At 39.2% G+C, this 18,323-nt stretch overlaps 1 protein-coding gene across 4 annotated transcripts in view; it reads left to right on the top strand.

Moving 5' to 3' along the window:
* The window catches only part of LOC134529281 (zinc finger protein rotund-like), a 368,803-nt gene extending 350,739 nt beyond the window's left edge, over nucleotides 1-18,064 (top strand). For all 4 annotated transcript variants that reach the window (XM_063363185.1, XM_063363184.1, XM_063363186.1 and 1 more), the window contains one exon: nucleotides 10,933-18,064. In XM_063363185.1, coding sequence (XP_063219255.1) covers nucleotides 10,933-12,162 — 1,230 coding nt within the window. In that variant the 3' untranslated portion in view covers nucleotides 12,163-18,064. The remainder of the gene's footprint in view (nucleotides 1-10,932) is intronic.
* Nucleotides 18,065-18,323: the final 259 nt, after the last annotated feature.

The raw sequence follows: 18,323 nt of genomic DNA, 5'->3' as shown, positions 1-18,323 counted from the left end.
AGACCGAGGCTTAAATAAAGTGTTATTCGCGCACTGTTAATAATTTTCACCTCCAATTTACGAATAAGGCTGGTTACAAATTATCCAGGGATCTTCATAAATTTACGGACACTGGGATACTTTACTTTGAACATGAATCCAAAAAATTTTTCTTGGTATAGTATGTAAATGGGGCTCCGGCGCCAGGCTTCAGGCTGTGGATTGCGATTGTCGGTCCGCCATCTTGGATTGTGACGTCACGGTGGCCATCTCGGATGGTTGTGACCTTGACCTTGACCCCGACGGCCATTTTGTATCCGCCATTTTGGATCCGCCATCTTGGATCCGCTATCTTGGATGCAGCGTAACGGGACACGGCGTAACGGGACACGGCGTAACGGGACACAGTGTAACGGGACAAGTAGGTCACGGTCGCCATCTTTAAAATCCGCCATATTTAAATCGAGCGCCCCACTCATTATGATGAAATTTTCGTCTCTGTCGTCATATTGATTTTTTCTGTTCTGCTGGAGGCCGCCATCTTGGATACCGTCGACTCTGTTTCTGATGTTTGTTCCTAGATAGCGCCAGCGGCGCTCTTGACTTTTTTCTGTTCCACTGGAGGCCGCCATCTTGGATACCGTCGACTTTATTTCTTTTGTTTGATCCTATATAGCGCCAGCGGCGCTCATGTTTTTTTTCTGTTCCACTGCAGGCCGCCATCTTGGATACCGTCGACTTTGTTCCTAGATAGCGCCAGCGTCGCTCTGTTTCGTCACATAAGGTCGATGTTCCATTACCTACCAGAGCTATTATGATCCTTATCGACATATTAAATTAATTTTTTTATGAAAAATATATTGAAAACGCTGTGATTCGAACCATCGCAGCTCTGATCTCTAGGTTGGAAAACATACACCTTTAACCGCTCGGCCATCGAGACATTTACCAGACTAAAAATTAAATAAGTTATATAAATAAATAACATGCTTGTAATTTTTTTAATTTAAAGTAATAATAGCACCACCTGTTCGAGACAGAAACACCATCTTGTATTAAGATGTAACTGTTGAAATTTCCGTTACGGTCGCCATCTTTAAAATCCATAATTTTTATGCTAGAGATGCGGAAAAAAAATTAAAAATTATTAAAAAAATTAATCAACCTAATTAAATAATAAAAAAATCCTTAAAACCACCGTTGCACTTTTCGTGACGACCGTCATCTTGAAATCACCCGCTGGAGATCATCATCTTGTTTTCGTCCGCTAGAGTGTGCTGATACCATGTTAGTATAAGTATCTAGTCACCACGCCTTTGACCTTGACCTTGAACCTTGAACTTTGACCTTGACCTTTAAATATGTCATTGACCTTGAAATTTGACCTTGATCTTGAAATTTGACCTTGACCTTGAATTTGACCTTGACCTTGAAATTTGACCTTGACCTTGTCGACCATCATGGATCCGACATTTTATGTTCAGTACATGCTACCAGGAGCTACCACCTGCTGGAGTACACCATCTTGTGTGTGTACTCGTATTATAGAGAACATTTCCATCTGTATAATTTTATTGTAACCCGCTACAGTGCAGTAATCATTTATTACCTAGGAGCCCCCCGCCATCTCGTAATTTGGTCGCCATCTTGGAAATCCGTAATTATTTAGCTAGGAATTCGGGAAAAATTCCAAAATTCATGAAATAAATCACTCATTAATTTACATATTGATTCGATCCGCTCCTGTCCTCGGTTCGATACCCGATCGATGCAATAATGTTTAATTTTATGTAAAAAATAATAATTTCAATAAACCATGTTCAACATTCGTAAAGAGACTCTAAATCCTCTACTACCATCATCCTATCAGACATCAAGACCACCATAGTGGAAATTCGTAATTTTAATGCTAGATATTTGGGAAAAAGTTCAAAATTCATTAAATAAATTTGTAATACATATCATGATTGATTGGATCGACTAAGGTCCTTTTGTTCGATCCCTGGCCGATACAAAACTACTTTAATTTAAAAAAATACTAAAAAAGTATTAGATTTGAGAAAATAAAAACACCACAAGTTCTTTTAAAAAAAATTAATTACATAAATTCAATACACTACTACAAGTACAAAAAAAACACTGACAAATTACTAAAGCCTTTTGGATTCCTCGATTCAAACAGTCTTCTTATTGTACGGACTAAGCCTTTTACATGACTTTAAATGACTATCCGATCCGTTCATCACCGCAGCCAGAGACGGACTGAAGTTTATATCACTTATATAGTCTCATTAGCCGGTACAACACATGAGTCAAATCAATAACCATGTTCATTATACATCTCGAAGCATTTTTTATAATGACGATGTAAGCTATCGAGACGTGAAATTAGTTTATTGCACTTATTGCACTGAAAGTGTATTTTTTAAACATTATTAGAACAACCGCTTCTTTCATGTCTGCGAGCATTTGAGGTGATAGTAAATGATGCGCCACAGTATTTGCACTGATGCGAAGTACGCTCTTCATTAATTGAAGTATTCAATGCTGATGAAACTTGATGGTGTAACAGCACATATTGAAGTCTCCTCTAGTGTTGTCAGAGGCGTTGCCAACGGGATCTGCTCCAACATCGTCGGCGCTGACGTCATGGTTCCCGTAGTCGATGGTACATACTCCATCGAGTTCGACGTTAAAGTCGGTAAAGATGCCATCGAAGTCTCAAGAACAGGCAATTACACGACTTATGCACCAGAAGAAACAAACTAGGTGATCCGTACACCGTCGACGGCAGTAACAAACTGAGCGTCCTGCTGTCTAGGACTCGTTTATATACATGAACCGGTTGGAATAATACGCTAGTCAAATAAAGAACAATTTACTAAAATACTAGAGTCAAAACATCATTAAAAAAATAGAAGCACCAACAACAAAAAGGAAGCACATTCTGGAATCACCAACAACGAAAAGGCAGCACATTTGGAAGCACCGCCAACGAAAAGGCAGCACATTTGGAAGCACCGCCAACGAAAAGGCAGCACATTTGGAAGCACCGCCAACGAAAAGGCAGCACATTTGGAAGCACCGACAACGAAAAGGCAGCACATTTGGAAGCACCGTCATCGAAAAGGCAGCACATTTGGAAGCACCGACAAAGAAAAGGCAGCACATTTGGAAGCACCAACAACGAAAAGGCAGCACATTTGGAAGCACCGACAACGAAAAGGCAGCACATTTGGAAGCACCTTCATCGAAAAGGCAGCACATTTGGAAGCACAGCCAACGAAAAGGCAGCACATTTGGAAGCACCGACATCGAAAAGGCAGCACATTTGGAAGCACCGACAACGAAAAGTCTGCACATTTGGAAGCACCGACAACAAAAAGGCAGCACATTTGGAAGCACCGTCAACGAAAAAGCAGCACATTTGGAAGCACCGACAACGAAAAAGCAGCCCATTTGGAAGCACCGACAACGAAAAGGCAGCACCAGCAACGAAAATGCAGCACATTTGTCATTGACTCCAATATTCATTGGCTCCAATATTAATTAGCTCCATTAATTCGCTCGCTCCAATATTCATTAGCTCCAATATTCATTGGCTCCAATATTCATCGGCTCCAATATTCATGGGCTCCAATATTCATTGGCTCCATCAATCATTGACACCAACAGTCTTTTGGTTCTAAAAGTCTTTTGACTCAAAATATATTTGGCTAGAATTCTTCGAGTCTAAGAGACTATGAGGCCACATGGCTACGAGTCTTAAATGATCTAGCTGGTTACGAGTTATACATGGCATGCGAGGCTACAGAGCTACGAAGCTTCTAGTACACAAGTTTACGTGACTGCGAGGAAACAGGACTACAAGTCTGCATGAGTTCTTGACTACGAAGCTACTCGTTTACAAGGCTCCAATTGTCGCATCTGTCTTCGTCGGAATTTTCTCTTTTGCTACGTCTGCACCATCAGCATTATGTTATAAGATTAAAGGCTACTTGCTTATGTAGCTTCAAGTCTACGAGACTCCAATGCATAATAACTACGAGACTACGAGCAATGAGGTTACGAGACTATGAGATTGCAAGTCTTCAAGGTTACGTGATCGCGAGGCTATAGGACTACGAAGCTTCCAGAACGCATGGTTACGAGACTGCATGACTAATTGACCGCGTGGCTACGAAACTTCATGTCTCTAACTGACTACAATAGAACTATTCAGTGGTGAGAGTTAATTTATCTCATGCAAAGGTACTTGCTGCAATTAGTTCCGCTTTTCAACATCAGATGACGTCACGTGTTGCTTGCAGGTAAATAATATTTATTTCTTTTATGCGGGATGCGGGATGCTCACTATCGAACGCATAAGAAGGATGGCTTCGCTAGACACCAAGGAAAAGGAATTTCGTCTTGTACGTTAAAGCTTCACAGAAGTCTCATGATATATTATTTGACCGAGCAATGATTTTTTTTGTTCCCACCTGATAAAATCCTTCATGCACAGATCAACTTCTCATCTGTAACCAGAAGCACTCGGAGAACACCATCAAATGTCTAGTCAGGAACAATCAGTAGCACTCGGAGAAAACCACCAGATGTCTAGTCAGGAATAATCAGAAGCACTAAGAGAAAACCACCATAATATTGATAAGTATAATCGGGAGCACACGGAGAAAACCACCACAAGATTCCTTTGATATCATAAAATTACAGAAAAAAATTTAATAAAAAATTTAAAATAAATACAAAAAAATACAAAATCAAATTCTGGCTTGTACTAGAACTCTAACTTTGCACGTCAATGAATACTGGAGCCCATGAATATTGGAGCCGATGAATATTGGAGCCAATGAATATTGGAGCTAATGAATATTGGAGCGAGCGAATTAATGGAGCCAATTAATATTGGAGCGAGCGAATTAATGGAGCCAAATAATATTGGAGCCAATGAATATTGGAGTCAATGACAAATGTGCTGCATTTTCGTTGCTGGTGCTGCCTTTTTGTTGTCGGTGCTTCCAAATGTGCTGTTTTTTCGTTGTCGGTGCTTCCAAATGTGCTGCTTTTTCGTTGTCGGTGCTTCCAAATGTGCTGCCTTTTCGTTGTCGGTGCTTCCAAATGTGCTGCCTTTTCGTTGTCGGTGCTTCCAAATGTGCAGCCATTTCGTTGTCGGTTCTTCCAAATGTGCTGCCTTTTCGATGTCGGTGCTTCCAAATGTGCTGCCTTTTCGTTGGCGGTGCTTCCAAATGTGCTGCCTTTTCGATGAAGGTGCTTCCAAATGTGCTGCCTTTTCGTTGTCGGTGCTTCCAAATGTGCTGCCTTTTCGTTGTTGGTGCTTCCAAATGTGCTGCCTTTTCGTTGTTGGTGCTTCCAAATGTGCTGCCTTTTCGATGATGGTGCTTCCAAATGTGCTGCCTTTTAGTTGTCGGTGCTTCCAAATGTGCTGCCTTTTCGTTGGCGGTGCTTCCAAATGTGCTGCCTTTTCGTTGGCGGTGCTTCCAAATGTGCTGCCTTTTCGATGAAGGTGCTTCCAAATGTGCTGCCTTTTAGTTGTCGGTGCTTCCAAATGTGCTGCCTTTTCGTTGTTGGTGCTTCCAAATGTGCTGCCTTTTCGTTGTCGGTGCTTCCAAATGTGCTGCCTTTTCGATGACGGTGCTTCCAAATGTGCTGCCTTTTCGTTGTCGGTGCTTCCAAATGTGCTGCCTTTTCGTTGGCGGTGCTTCCAAATGTGCTGCCTTTTCGTTGGCGGTGCTTCCAAATGTGCTGCCTTTTCGTTGCTGGTGCTTCCAAATGTGCTGCCTTTTTATTGTGCTTCCAGAATGTGCTTCCTTTTTGTTGTTGGTACTTCTATTTATTTAATGTTGTTTTGACTCTCGTATTTTAGTAAATTGTTCTTGATTTGACTAGCGTATTATTCCAACCGGTTCATGTATATAAACGAGTCCTAGACAGCAGGACGCTCAGTTTGTTACTGCCGTCGACGGTGTACGGATCACCTAGTTTGTTTCTTCTGGTGCATATGTCGTGTAATTGCCTGTTCTTGAGACTTCGATGGCATCTTTACCGACTTTAACGTCGAACTCGATGGAGGATGTACCATCGACTATGGGAACCATTACGTCAGTGCGGACAATGTTGGAGCAGATCCCGTTGGCAACGCCTCTGACAACACTGGAGGAGACTTCGATATGTGCTGTTCCACCATCAGCTGAAGTTTCATCAGCATTGAATACTTCAATTAATGAAGAGCGTACTTCGCATCAGTGCAAATACTGTGGCGTATCATTTACTATCACCTCAAATGCTCGCAGACATGAAAGAAGGGGTTGTTGTAATAATGTTCAAAGAATACACTTTCAGTGCAATAAGTGCAATAAACTAATTTCACGTCTCGATAGCTTACATCGTCATTATAAAAAATGCTTCGAGACGTATAATGAACATGGTTATTGATTTGACTCATGTGTTGTACCGGCTAATGAGACTATATAAGTGATATAAACTTCAGTCCGTCTCTGGCTGCGGTGATGAACGGATCGGATAGTCATTTAAAGTCATGTAAAAGGCTTAGTCCGTACAATAAGAAGACTGTTTGAATCGAGGAATCCAAAAGGCTTTAGTAAATTGTCAGTGTTTTTTTTTTGTACTTGTAGTAGTGTATTGAATTTATGTAATAAAATTTTTTTAAAAGAACTTGTGGTGTTTTTATTTTCTCAAATCTAATACTTTTTTAGTATTTTTTTAAATTAAAGTAGTTTTGTATCGGCCAGGGATCGAACCAAGGACCTTAGTCGATCCAATCAATCATTATATGGATTAAAAATTTATTTAATGAATTTTGAACTTTTTCCCGAATATCTAGCATTAAAATTACGAATTTCCACTATGGTGGTCTTGATGTCGGATAGGATGATGGTAGTAGAGGATTTAGAGTCTCTTTACGAATGTTGAACATGGTTTATTGAAATTATTATTTTTTACATAAAATTAAACATTATTGCATCGATCGGGTATCGAACCGAGGACAGGAGCGGATCGAATCAATATGTAAATTAATGAGTGATTTATTTCATGAATTTTGGAATTTTTCCCGAATTCCTAGCTAAATAATTACGGATTTCCAAGATGGCTACCAAATTTCGAAATGGCGGGGGGCTCCTAGGTAATAAATGATTACTGCACTGTAGCGGGTTAGAATAAAATCATCCAGATGGAAATGTACTCTATAATACGAGTACACACACAAGATGGTGTACTCCAGCAGGTGGTAGCTCCTGGTAGCATGTACTGAACATAAAATGTCGGATCCATGATGGTCGACAAGGTCAAGGTCAAATTTCAAGGTGAAGGTCAAATTCAAGGTCAAGGTCAAATTTCAAGGTCAAGGTCAAATTTCAAGGTCAAGGACAAATTTAAAGGTCAATTCAAAGTTCAAGTTCAAGGTCAAAGTTCAAGGTCAAGGTCAAAGGTGTGGTGACTAGATACTTATACTAACATGGTATCAGCACACTCTAGCGGACGAAAACAAGATGATGATCTCCAGCGGGTGATTTCAAGATGACGGTCGTCACGAAAAGTGCAACGGTGGTTTTAAGGATATTTTATTATTTAATTAGGTTGATTAATTTTTTTAATGATTTTTAATTTTTTTTCCGCATCTCTAACATAAAAATTATGGATTTTAAAGATGGCGACCGTAACGGAAATTTCAACAGTTACATCTTAATACAAGATGGTGTTTCTGTCTCGAACAGGTGGTGCTATTATTACTTTAAATTAAAAAAAATTACAAGTCCAAATATGCATGTTATTTATTTATATACCTTATTTAATTTTCAGTCTGGTAAATGTCTCGATGGCCGAGCGGTTAAAGGCGTATGTTTTCCAACTTAGAGATCAGCGCTGCGATGGTTCGAATCACAGCGTTTTCAATATATATTTCATAAAAAAAAAAAATTTAATATGTCGATAAGGATCATAATAGCTCTGGTAGGTAATGGAACATCGACCTTATGTGACGAAACAGAGTGACGCTGGCACTATCTAGGAACAAACGACAGAAACAAAGTCGATGGTATCCAAGATGGCGGCCTCCACCAGAACAGAAAAAATCAATATGACGACAGAGACGAAAATTTCATCATAATGAGTGGGGCGCTCGATTTAAAGATGGCTGATTTTAAAGATGGCGACCGTGACCTACTTGTCCCGTTACACTGTGTCCCGTTACGCCGTGTCCCGTTACGCTGCATCCAATATGGCGGTTCCAAAATGGCGGATCCAAAATGGCGGATACAAAATGGCCGTCGGGGTCAAGGTCAAGGTCATAACCATCCAAGATGGCCGCCGTGACGTCACAATCCAAGATGGCGGACCGACAATCGTAATCCACAGCCTGAAGCCTGGCGCTGGAGCCCCATTTACATACTACTTGGTATGTTAACGAAAAATTCAAAAATGGTGAATTCTACAGTAAGATCACTCTTCTTTTGTCCACCTTAATAGGAACGAAACGTACAACTCGGAAGTTGTAATACGATATGGTTTCCACGAAGATTCAGTTACTTGAAATTTCGGAGAACTCTTCATTTATTTAAGGTATATTCTTCTTTACAAAGTCCGTAAATTTACTGTTATCTCTAACAGTGCGGACAAAGCGAGAGAGCATGCGAGGGCAAGGCCTGTCGGCGGAAAGTCATGGGTCCAATCTGCGGCAATCGATGGCAGGGGGTTCCCTCCAACCCCATCCCTTTCACTTTTATATCCCCCTCTTTTTTCCCTCCGTGTCTTCAGCAACATGTCCTCCCTCTGCTGGAGAAAAAAATACCCTGGATCAGGGTTCCTCTCACTAGAATGTGGCGAGAAAAAAATTCTGTTGACAAACCGCAGTTGACTTACTAATGTGTCGCACACTGAGAAATATTTTACAGAGAAATGACACCTAATCTGTTATGGGTTTTCAAGGAAACTGAAACCAAACTTTTGTACACAGAACATTATTAAACTTATTTTATAACCGTTCAACGTTCACCGTATACAAATTCATATGTGTTTGTCTCTAACAAACTTTTTTTTCTCTGTGTGTGTTTCAGGAATAGTAATAATACTGTACTTTCAATATAGTTCCTCTTTTGTTCCTATATTAGCAGTGTTTTTTATTGCCACAACCATATATTTTTCTCTGTGGTACACATTGCGTGAAGTAAATGTTTTCCCACGGCGCATTTACGCTCAAAGAAAGAAAATGGGCTCCGAACCACAAGGTTTCAAATATAGTCTAGTCGTACTTGAAAAAATTCCTTTTATTTTCACGCCATCGTATAAAATATAGTTCTCTTCACTTGTGGGCACCTGCCGCGCTGCCCTAGGCTAGAGATGAGCTGCCAGACTCCTGGCCGTGAAGGTGGGCGCAGGTCTTGCTCCGGACAGGGTGCTTTCATGTTTGGTTCGTAGGGAACCGGCTCGCAGTTCTTCCAAGCATTCAACTGTTCCTTGAGGCTCGCTTGCAACTCCCACGACGTGTTACCTCCATTTCATGACATTACTTTTTTATCTGGAACAATTTCTTTTGATTTTCCATCGTATAAACGTAGCATTTTGTGTTCTTTATCGAATGTTTTCGCCTCGCCAGATATACCTGCATCTGTCATTTGTAAAAAGTCAAACAAAAATTTTAATTGTAATTTTTGTTTAGCTAATTCTGTCACGGTCTCTCAAGTTTTAATACCTGGTTAGCACATAATTAATAGCTTCTATAAACTAATTTTCGATCAGTTGTTTATGAAAATATGCAATGAGTGAAAACAAAAATGGAGGTTGAAGCCTGGCCTACCTGGGCACACATACGGTGTGCAGAGCTTCAGGAAAAACCACGCGATTTTAAAACTGCTCAAGAAAAGCATTTAAGAATTCACTCAGGGCAGATAAGTAGTTTTGTTTCCGGATTAAGTTTTAAAACTGTATTTTTATAAGATTTAAAATGCCTAAAAAACTTGTTTTCAGAGTAATTTTTAAGAATAAAACAACAGGTACAATATCTTGAAAGCACTTAAAGGACTTGCATTACACCCTTAGCTTCATTTATCCGCCATATAATGTTACGCTCACCGCTCAAATTTTATAGTTGCCCTGTGCACGATGAGAAGACTGCGCGCCATTTCAGAGCCTTGTGCTTAAAGGCGATATACCGTGATAGAAACACCAGCGAGCTTTGCGCTTATCACCCCACCTCACTAACACAGGTACGACCCTGACTAGACGGACCCCGTAAGAACAATGGCAAGAAACTCAAAACATTTTGCGGGTTCAATGGCTGGCAGGCAAGACTCGATTGTGCCTTGTTCATTAGTTTATCGACCACTGTCTTCGAGAGCAGACATTATCGCCCTGAATGAGCCTTCAGTCGCTGTTTGTTTGTTACTAATGATTTCTAGACCAGCCATGGACGATTCAAAGACACCGTGGCCCAATAGCATACAAGTGTTCCGACTATAACGTATAGAATGAATGCGTGAAAGTTCCTATCTGAAGCCTTGGCTGATTGCTTCTGAACAAACCCTTTGCGTGTATTTGTGAACGTTAAAAAATACAAATTTTACAAAGACATACCTTCGAAAATTGTTGCCAAAGTATTTTTGTACATCTACAGATATAACAGTGTAAATATTACAATATAGTCCTGTGTAATATGTTACAATTATATTTATCCAAACAATTAAGCAGGTATTGGTAGTAACAGAAAATTTTATAATTATGTAGATAAAGCCAACATTTTGTATATCCTACAGCAACGTGCTAGAAAATGCACATAAATAATTAACTTGTAGCATTCCAACCAAATATTTTAGCAACTACGTTTCCTAATAATTTCAAATATTTGGCGCTGTGTGACGACCTGAATGACTAAGTGATCTGTTTGTGGGCCCGCAGAGTGAGGAACGCTTGTTGTTACAGATCTTCGGCACGAAGGGCGACCTCCATCTGCACTCGCAGCTGCACATGCGCGAAGCCAAGCCCTACAAGTGCTCCCAGTGCAGCAAGGCGTTCGCCAACAGCTCGTACCTGTCGCAGCACACGCGCATCCACCTGGGCATCAAGCCCTACCGCTGCGAGATCTGCCAGCGCAAGTTCACGCAGCTGTCGCACCTGCAGCAGCACATCCGCACGCACACCGGCGACAAGCCCTACAAGTGCCGTCACACGGGCTGCAACAAGGCCTTCTCGCAGCTTAGCAACCTGCAGAGCCACTCGCGCTGCCACCAGACCGACAAGCCCTACAAGTGCAACTCGTGCTACAAGTGCTTCAGCGACGAGCCGTCGCTGCTCGAGCACATCCCCAAGCACAAGGAATCCAAGCACCTGAAGACGCACATCTGCCAGTATTGCGGCAAGTCGTACACGCAGGAGACCTACCTGACCAAGCACATGCAGAAGCATGCCGAGCGCACGGACAAGCGGCCGCCCATCACGGGGCTGGGACTGACGGTGGCCGTGGCAGGAGGCAACCAGGGCCCGCCGTCCGGCGAGCAGCACCCGCAGTCCTACTGGCCCAAGGTGTCCCCCGACACCGCCAACTCGCTCGTCGACGCCATGGGCCAGCATGACGCCTGCCTCCAGCAGGGCGGCAACGGCTTGCCGGCCGACCACCACCTCGCCCACCGCGGCATGATGGACCACCACGCGCGCCAGATGAACGGCGGCGGCAACCCCGAGGACGACCTCCCCGGCATGCCGCGGCCGCCCAATCCGGGCCACATGCACGCGCCGCCTCCGCCCGCGGCCACGCCCACCTCCCAGGGGATCTCCTCGTCGTCGCCGTCCGTCGCGTACGTCGACTCGGGCCTTGTCAAGAGCTCGGCGGGACCCACGTCCGCGTCGGCCTTCACGCCGATCCAGTCGATGGCGGGGCTGGCGCCGGCGCACCACGCGCTCAACCACCTGCCCCACCACCACCACCAGCTGGGGATGGCGCCGGCGGCGGCGCGGTCCGCCTACCTGCCGTACGAGGCCATCTCGTTCCCGGCGCCCAAGGCGCTCGGCGAAATGCCCAAGACCAGCTCCGCCAACAGCTTCCCGAACCAGCTGATCTCGCTGCACCAGATCAGGAACTACGCGCACCAGCCGTCGTCCACCGGGCTCATGGCCGGCGACCACCTCCTGGGCCTCAAGGACAAGGCACAATAATGTTACGCCCCCTGCGGCGGCGAGCGCTACGGCTACTGCTACAGTGACAACTTCAACTACCGCTGGTCCCAGTGATGAAACTCCTCCCCCCCCCCCCCTGTTCGTGCTTTTCAGCTCGATGTGATCTACATGTGTAAACTGCGCTGCGTCACGCCGCGAGACGAGTGTAAGTGTTTCAACTGGTCTGCGGTGTCACGTAAAATGCAACAAGACATATTACAAATGAAATAAGTGATCAGAAGAAAAAAAAAGTGAAGCAGCTTTGGCTTCACATACTGTATAGCGTGTTCGACGTTTGATTATGCTGTGGGTGGTACAATGCAAAATAGTTAAATAAATTCTTTATCTAAAGCTGTTGTTAACGCTAATTACAGTAATTGAATTTGAATAGCGTTCCAAAGTAGTTTTACTGTTACATTCTGTAAAATATTTTTTAGGCGGCAACTGTTTGGAATTGAGGTTGTGTCAAGTGTGACAAATAATTTGGGACAAACCCTGATCTACTCATTATTGTTTGGAAATGCTTTAACTTGCATATTTAGTTTATTTTGAAAATAATTAGCTGTGGAATTTTTGAAACTGTTGTTCTTTTTATTTTTAAAAAAATATTTAAGCGCTCTGCATTTACTGATTGTTTACAAACATTCAAATGCTGTGTGATTTTATATGTCTAGAACAATAAATTTACTTAATTCCACAATTTATTCAGTTACACCAAACATGCTGATCAGATATTTCAGATGGTACAGGTATCGTATCTCGTATTTATTTCAATCACAGAAGTCAATGCTTGAAAAAGAAAGTTCTTAACAGCCAAAGTTATGGTTTTAGATATTCCTAAAATGTTTCTGCTTGAATTAAGAAACATTCAACATGGACTTTTTTTTTCAACACCCTACAGTCACTTGAAGATAATAGTTGAAAATTTTAAAAATAATGCATCTTATTTCTAAAAAAAGACACATGATTAATGACAAATCTGTTCAGATATCATTTTAGCTAAAAAAAAATATTTATATTCAGACTATGTGTACAAAGCTTAATACGGAAAAAAAAAAAAATGTTTCTGTTGTAGGTAATTATTTATTTGGTTGTTTCCGAATCACTTTCATAATTTATATAATGCTCAAAAGTATTAATTACTACTAAGTTCCCTGTTATCAGATTTTTAAATAAATATTCATTCATAGATGTTACTGTTGTAGATGTGCGTATCCATAAATGGTTCAAAACACACGCTGAGTAAGAAAATTAACTCTTAAAAATTTTGGTGCTCCTTTCTCGTGGTACACTGCAGAATATAGACCAGCAACAGTATGAAAATTACAAAAAAAAAAAAAAATCCTTTTAGCAGATGCAACCATGCATGTAATTTGTTTAAAAACGCAATTTTGTTTTTTACGTATAGGCCTAATACTTATAGTCTTATTACAATTTCCTGTGTTATGGTTAAACATCCTGGTTAGATGGCATACAACTTTGCATAACTGATCGGGGAAATATGAAAAACTCGAAAAAATGCAACTGAAAATTGGAAAGCAGTCATCATTAATGACAAATTTTATGAAATCTGTGTCATGCATTAAGTTATAAAATATTGCTTCATTCCATCAAACGCATTTTTTGTTCATAATCACCCGAAGTTTATTTAACATCATCTTGGAACTACAATATTTTCCAAAATCCCGGTTTTTAAAAGGAAAACGTAAACAAAAAATGATAGTATTAGAATATGGGGGAACTAAAGAATGTCTTTGCAACCAAAAACAATAAGGCTTTTTTCACTAAGCAGAACACTTACTATAGCGCCAGTAATGTTTCACTTATTAACACACATAATTTTCTATCCAATAATTGATTTGGCTAAAAACCAGAAATTATATTTCTCTGCTCTCTTTCATTCAAGTTTCATAACAATTTGTATTGGGATTTTTTATTTGATATACTGCCTGATATAAATCACAGAAACTGTATTTCAGACTAAGTGTATATATTAACAATTAAAACCACTTTATGACTAAATATGTATTAAGAACTGCGAAGAAAATTATATGATTTCAGTTCGTTATTTGGCTAAGTCTGTCAGAAAATGTGTTGTACCATCACTTCAAGGAAATAATATGGTCGTTTGTACTTAATACTACATTCTGAATTTTCCTAGCCCAGGTTGGTCGTATCCGACAGTAAGAAACCGATTAACTTCAATTTTTATTCCCCACTAAGAAGTTTGACACTAGACTACATCTCAAAACTTAAGCTTAGCCAAGTATTATTTTTTATTAAGGTCTCTGTCAGTCATATATTCTGTCCAAGAAAATTAAAATAACTTTGCGCTGATCCCATATTTAACCACTTTAATAAACTGGTGTAGGGCACTGTTTCAAAGATGAAGTTTTAAATGACTGAAAATGTTTTAATTCATGTATTTTGTATAATCATAATATGAAATCCATTGGCAGAAAAGAGAAAACTACCCCCCTCCCAAAAAATATTTTTCACAGACATAGATCCACTGAAATATGACGTTAAATATACTTTTTTTTAGGAACCCATGAATGTAGCGATTGCATTTAAGGGGATAAAAACATTCCTTTAGAGTTTTATGAAGTAGTTTGTGAACTTTTATGACCGGGGAGGACTTCAATGTCGCCCTTAAACGTTTAAGTAAAAGCATATTTGTGCCTGTGCCGAGCGCAGACCTAAGCTGTAACGCACAACTCGTGATATCAGTCTGTGACGACAAGGGGTAAAGCTTACACATGCCATAGAGCACACATGTCGTTTTGTTGTTTCTTTTTTCCCTGCCCGATACTTCGAAAACTGTAGTATACACACTTTTTGTGATTTGTTTACAATATTAAAGTAACAATGTAGAAAAAATCTGTTAAAGTATGTAGGCATTGGGTCCTTCCTTTTTTTTTAACCAAGAGAAAAAGTAAATCTCATTAAACTTTGTTTAAGCTTCCAAAAACAATAAAATTACCAAGATATCAGCACAACTGTAATTTTTTTAAAGTTTTATATTACTTTCAGTTCGTCAGATGGTATCGAATATCCCACGATCCAATAACAAATTACATTCAAACGAATAACTGTTTTCCGTTGCCAAACAGTGACGCCAGTTGCACAGATTCGTTTTCACACGACTCGGCGTCACTGCTTCTTGCTGTCGGTCGCTGGTCCAAGGTCGTGTTTGGCATGTCGAAGCGACTGCACCAGTTTAATACGTAACGCATAAACGTCTGCTTGAAGCACCGGCGGAATCCCCAGTGTTTCCCCTGGAAACGTCATATAAACGCGTGCTGGTTTTTTCAGCTTATAATGGCATCGTCTTTCAAACATGGACTTGCCTCTGGACCTCGTAGTTTGCCCAGGTCATAATCACTTTTGGTGTTTTACGAGGGATATTTTTTTTGGCATAGTCTGCCGAAAATTTCAAATATCTATAGACCTGCAAAGTTTACATTATTTCGGTACTTGTCTAGATTCAAACATGTGTACATATAAATTATCCTTGACATTGGATAAAAATTTATTCAACACACCCTGAAACACAAGAAGCCAAAATGCGATAAACACCTAAAAAAGCAGTTGACCAAATAACTTGCGAGAGAAGGTAAAATGTGGCTGCAGCCATTGAATACATGTCATCGACTTCATTATGCACACGTCTGTGGATCCAAACTTATAATCACTGACAAACAGTACTTCCGTTAACACTATACAATATTTGGCTTAGTGAATAATATATATATATATATATATATATATATATATATATATTGTGACTACAGTATAATGTAAACACGTATGTGTTTTTTTTCATATAATCCCATGCAAAATACTAGATTAATGAGAATAAAATTATAAACCGGGGAAGTAGCAAAAAAAAAAAACTCTTCTAAAGCGTATCTACTGTCGAATTACCGTTTCTTACGTGTTTATTTTTGAAATTTTGTGCAGTATTTATCGCTACAAAAAAAAACCACGGATGGTCTCTCGATAACAGAAAGTGTTTTTAGAAATGTACAGTTTTTGCGAGCCTCGGATTTGATGATACCGTTTTTCAAACACAGACATTTAGCTTTCTTTGTAGAAAACCACTGTTTTCAGTATCAGATACAATATCTTCATTTGGGTTGGCGTGTTTTGATTTATTATTCTATGGCTATTTTATTATTTTCTGCAATTACATTTTATCTGGTATAAGTAAATTACGATGATTGGAAAAAAAGAGAAGGTGAAAATTTCTCTAATTATCGACAGGATCAAACATTTCTCATAATTTCCATGATAGTTGTTCGTACTTAATAATTTTACCATGAAGGATCGTAGTGCCATTGCTAAGATCTCAAAAGCGTAAGAAAGAAATGTGATATCGAGATTATGATGAATTTTTAGTCAACGAGGTAAGCATAGAAGCCCTGAAATTAAGCTGAACGTTAAGTAAACACTAACGTAACTTAACACTTGTAGTGTAATCGATAAGCGCCTGAAGTTCCGCAGAGATAAGTCGATACCTTACGACAGCGTATTCGAACGACATATGGCTATGAAAAATAATTATTTCATGTTTATTTTAAACACACTCGTCTGTATGAGGTATTCAATGGTGAGTGAATTTCACTTCTTATAAACAAGAAGACATTTAGTATTAATCAAGTTTAAAAAGCGACTTTCAACCATAAGAATATGACACTTCCTCTTGATAATTCGAAAAATGTACATCTTTGATTCATAACTGTAGCATTTAAAGACTGCAAACAAAACTTTGCCAAGTTTTATTATTTTATTTGTTTCTCTAAAGTAATAATTATTTGGTACTTAAGTAACGGACAAAACCCAATGTTTCCAAACGTACCAAATAGCGCGCAGCACATAATAAATATGTGGTGTGCAGTGTATTCGCCGTAACGGTGAAACCTAAAAACCAGCAAAAAACTGTGATTTATTGAATTAAGAGTGTACTCATATTTTTATAATTACCATCCCAGATATTGGGACCAAAATTGGAGATATTATAAAATAATTTTTTTGCTCAAGCACATGTGTGCTTGTTATTCTGTACACGTGATTTTCTTCTTAATCATAATCACATTAATTTCAGTTCTACTTTAATAATTATCAGTATCTCATTTTCGCGTTGTTTTGCGAAAGTGGTATTTAAATTAAATATAACTAGACCTTTAAGTTAAATTTGTTTATTATTATAATATACTGTGTATCTACTTTTTCTCAGAAATAATATTATTGGAAGATTTTAGTCTTACTTAGTTATTCGTCAGCATGTGAAGTGATTAAAGTTATATGATACATCTCAGCGATGTCAAGGTTATGCTCAATAAAATATCTAATATTTTATTTTTGGAATGTTTTTTTTTCTTCTTTAATTCGTTTTGAACCACTGCCTCTTTGTGAGAGAACGGACTTAAGTCGTGTATCACCACAGTGACGTGGCTGTCAGCATATTATTTTGTATAATTTTATTAAATTCTAGAATTTTTTGTGTTTTATACGTTATTCAGAAATACTCTGGTCTCTGGTTGAATTATACTTGCCAGTTTCCTATAAATTGTGTACGTTTAAAGTAATGTTAGAAAGTGTGACTGGAACATAACAAAGCTTGGAAGCCTTGTAATTTTTTATGCTTTAAAATGTTTTTGGAATAAGTTAATAAATGTTTATTTTTGGTAATGTTTATAATAACTTGTCCGCATGATATGCACGATAAAATTGAGATAAATGATGTCATATGACGTTTCAATGTTATTCGTTCCTGATAAATAAACCACTGAATTTACTAGTAACAAACCTTACAAAATTAAAGTAAACTTCGCACCCAAATATTGCTTGAAATGATTTGCTTTATTTCATACCTTGTTTTAAAGTGCAAATAAAATGATTTATTATACGGAGATTCTTTTATTTCTGTTGCCTTCATTGAAACTTAGTACATACGTTAAATATAATTTATGTTTCATTATTTTAAAATGTATTTTACGTATATAGATTTGTAAGTAATAATATAATTAACAGTTTTTACTTTGACATAAAGCGTTGAAAGTTAATTTTAAATATAGGAAGTTTCTAGAAGGTTTCTATTTTTTACGTATTATTGATTTTTAAATTTTTTAGTTTCAATTATTTTTTGGTTGTTATGA

Source organism: Bacillus rossius, chromosome 2 (genome assembly GCF_032445375.1).
Source record: "Bacillus rossius redtenbacheri isolate Brsri chromosome 2, Brsri_v3, whole genome shotgun sequence".
Taxonomy (NCBI): domain Eukaryota; kingdom Metazoa; phylum Arthropoda; class Insecta; order Phasmatodea; family Bacillidae; genus Bacillus; species Bacillus rossius.
Note: the sequence above shows the minus strand (reverse complement) of the source record. Positions and strands in the feature narration are given on the sequence as shown.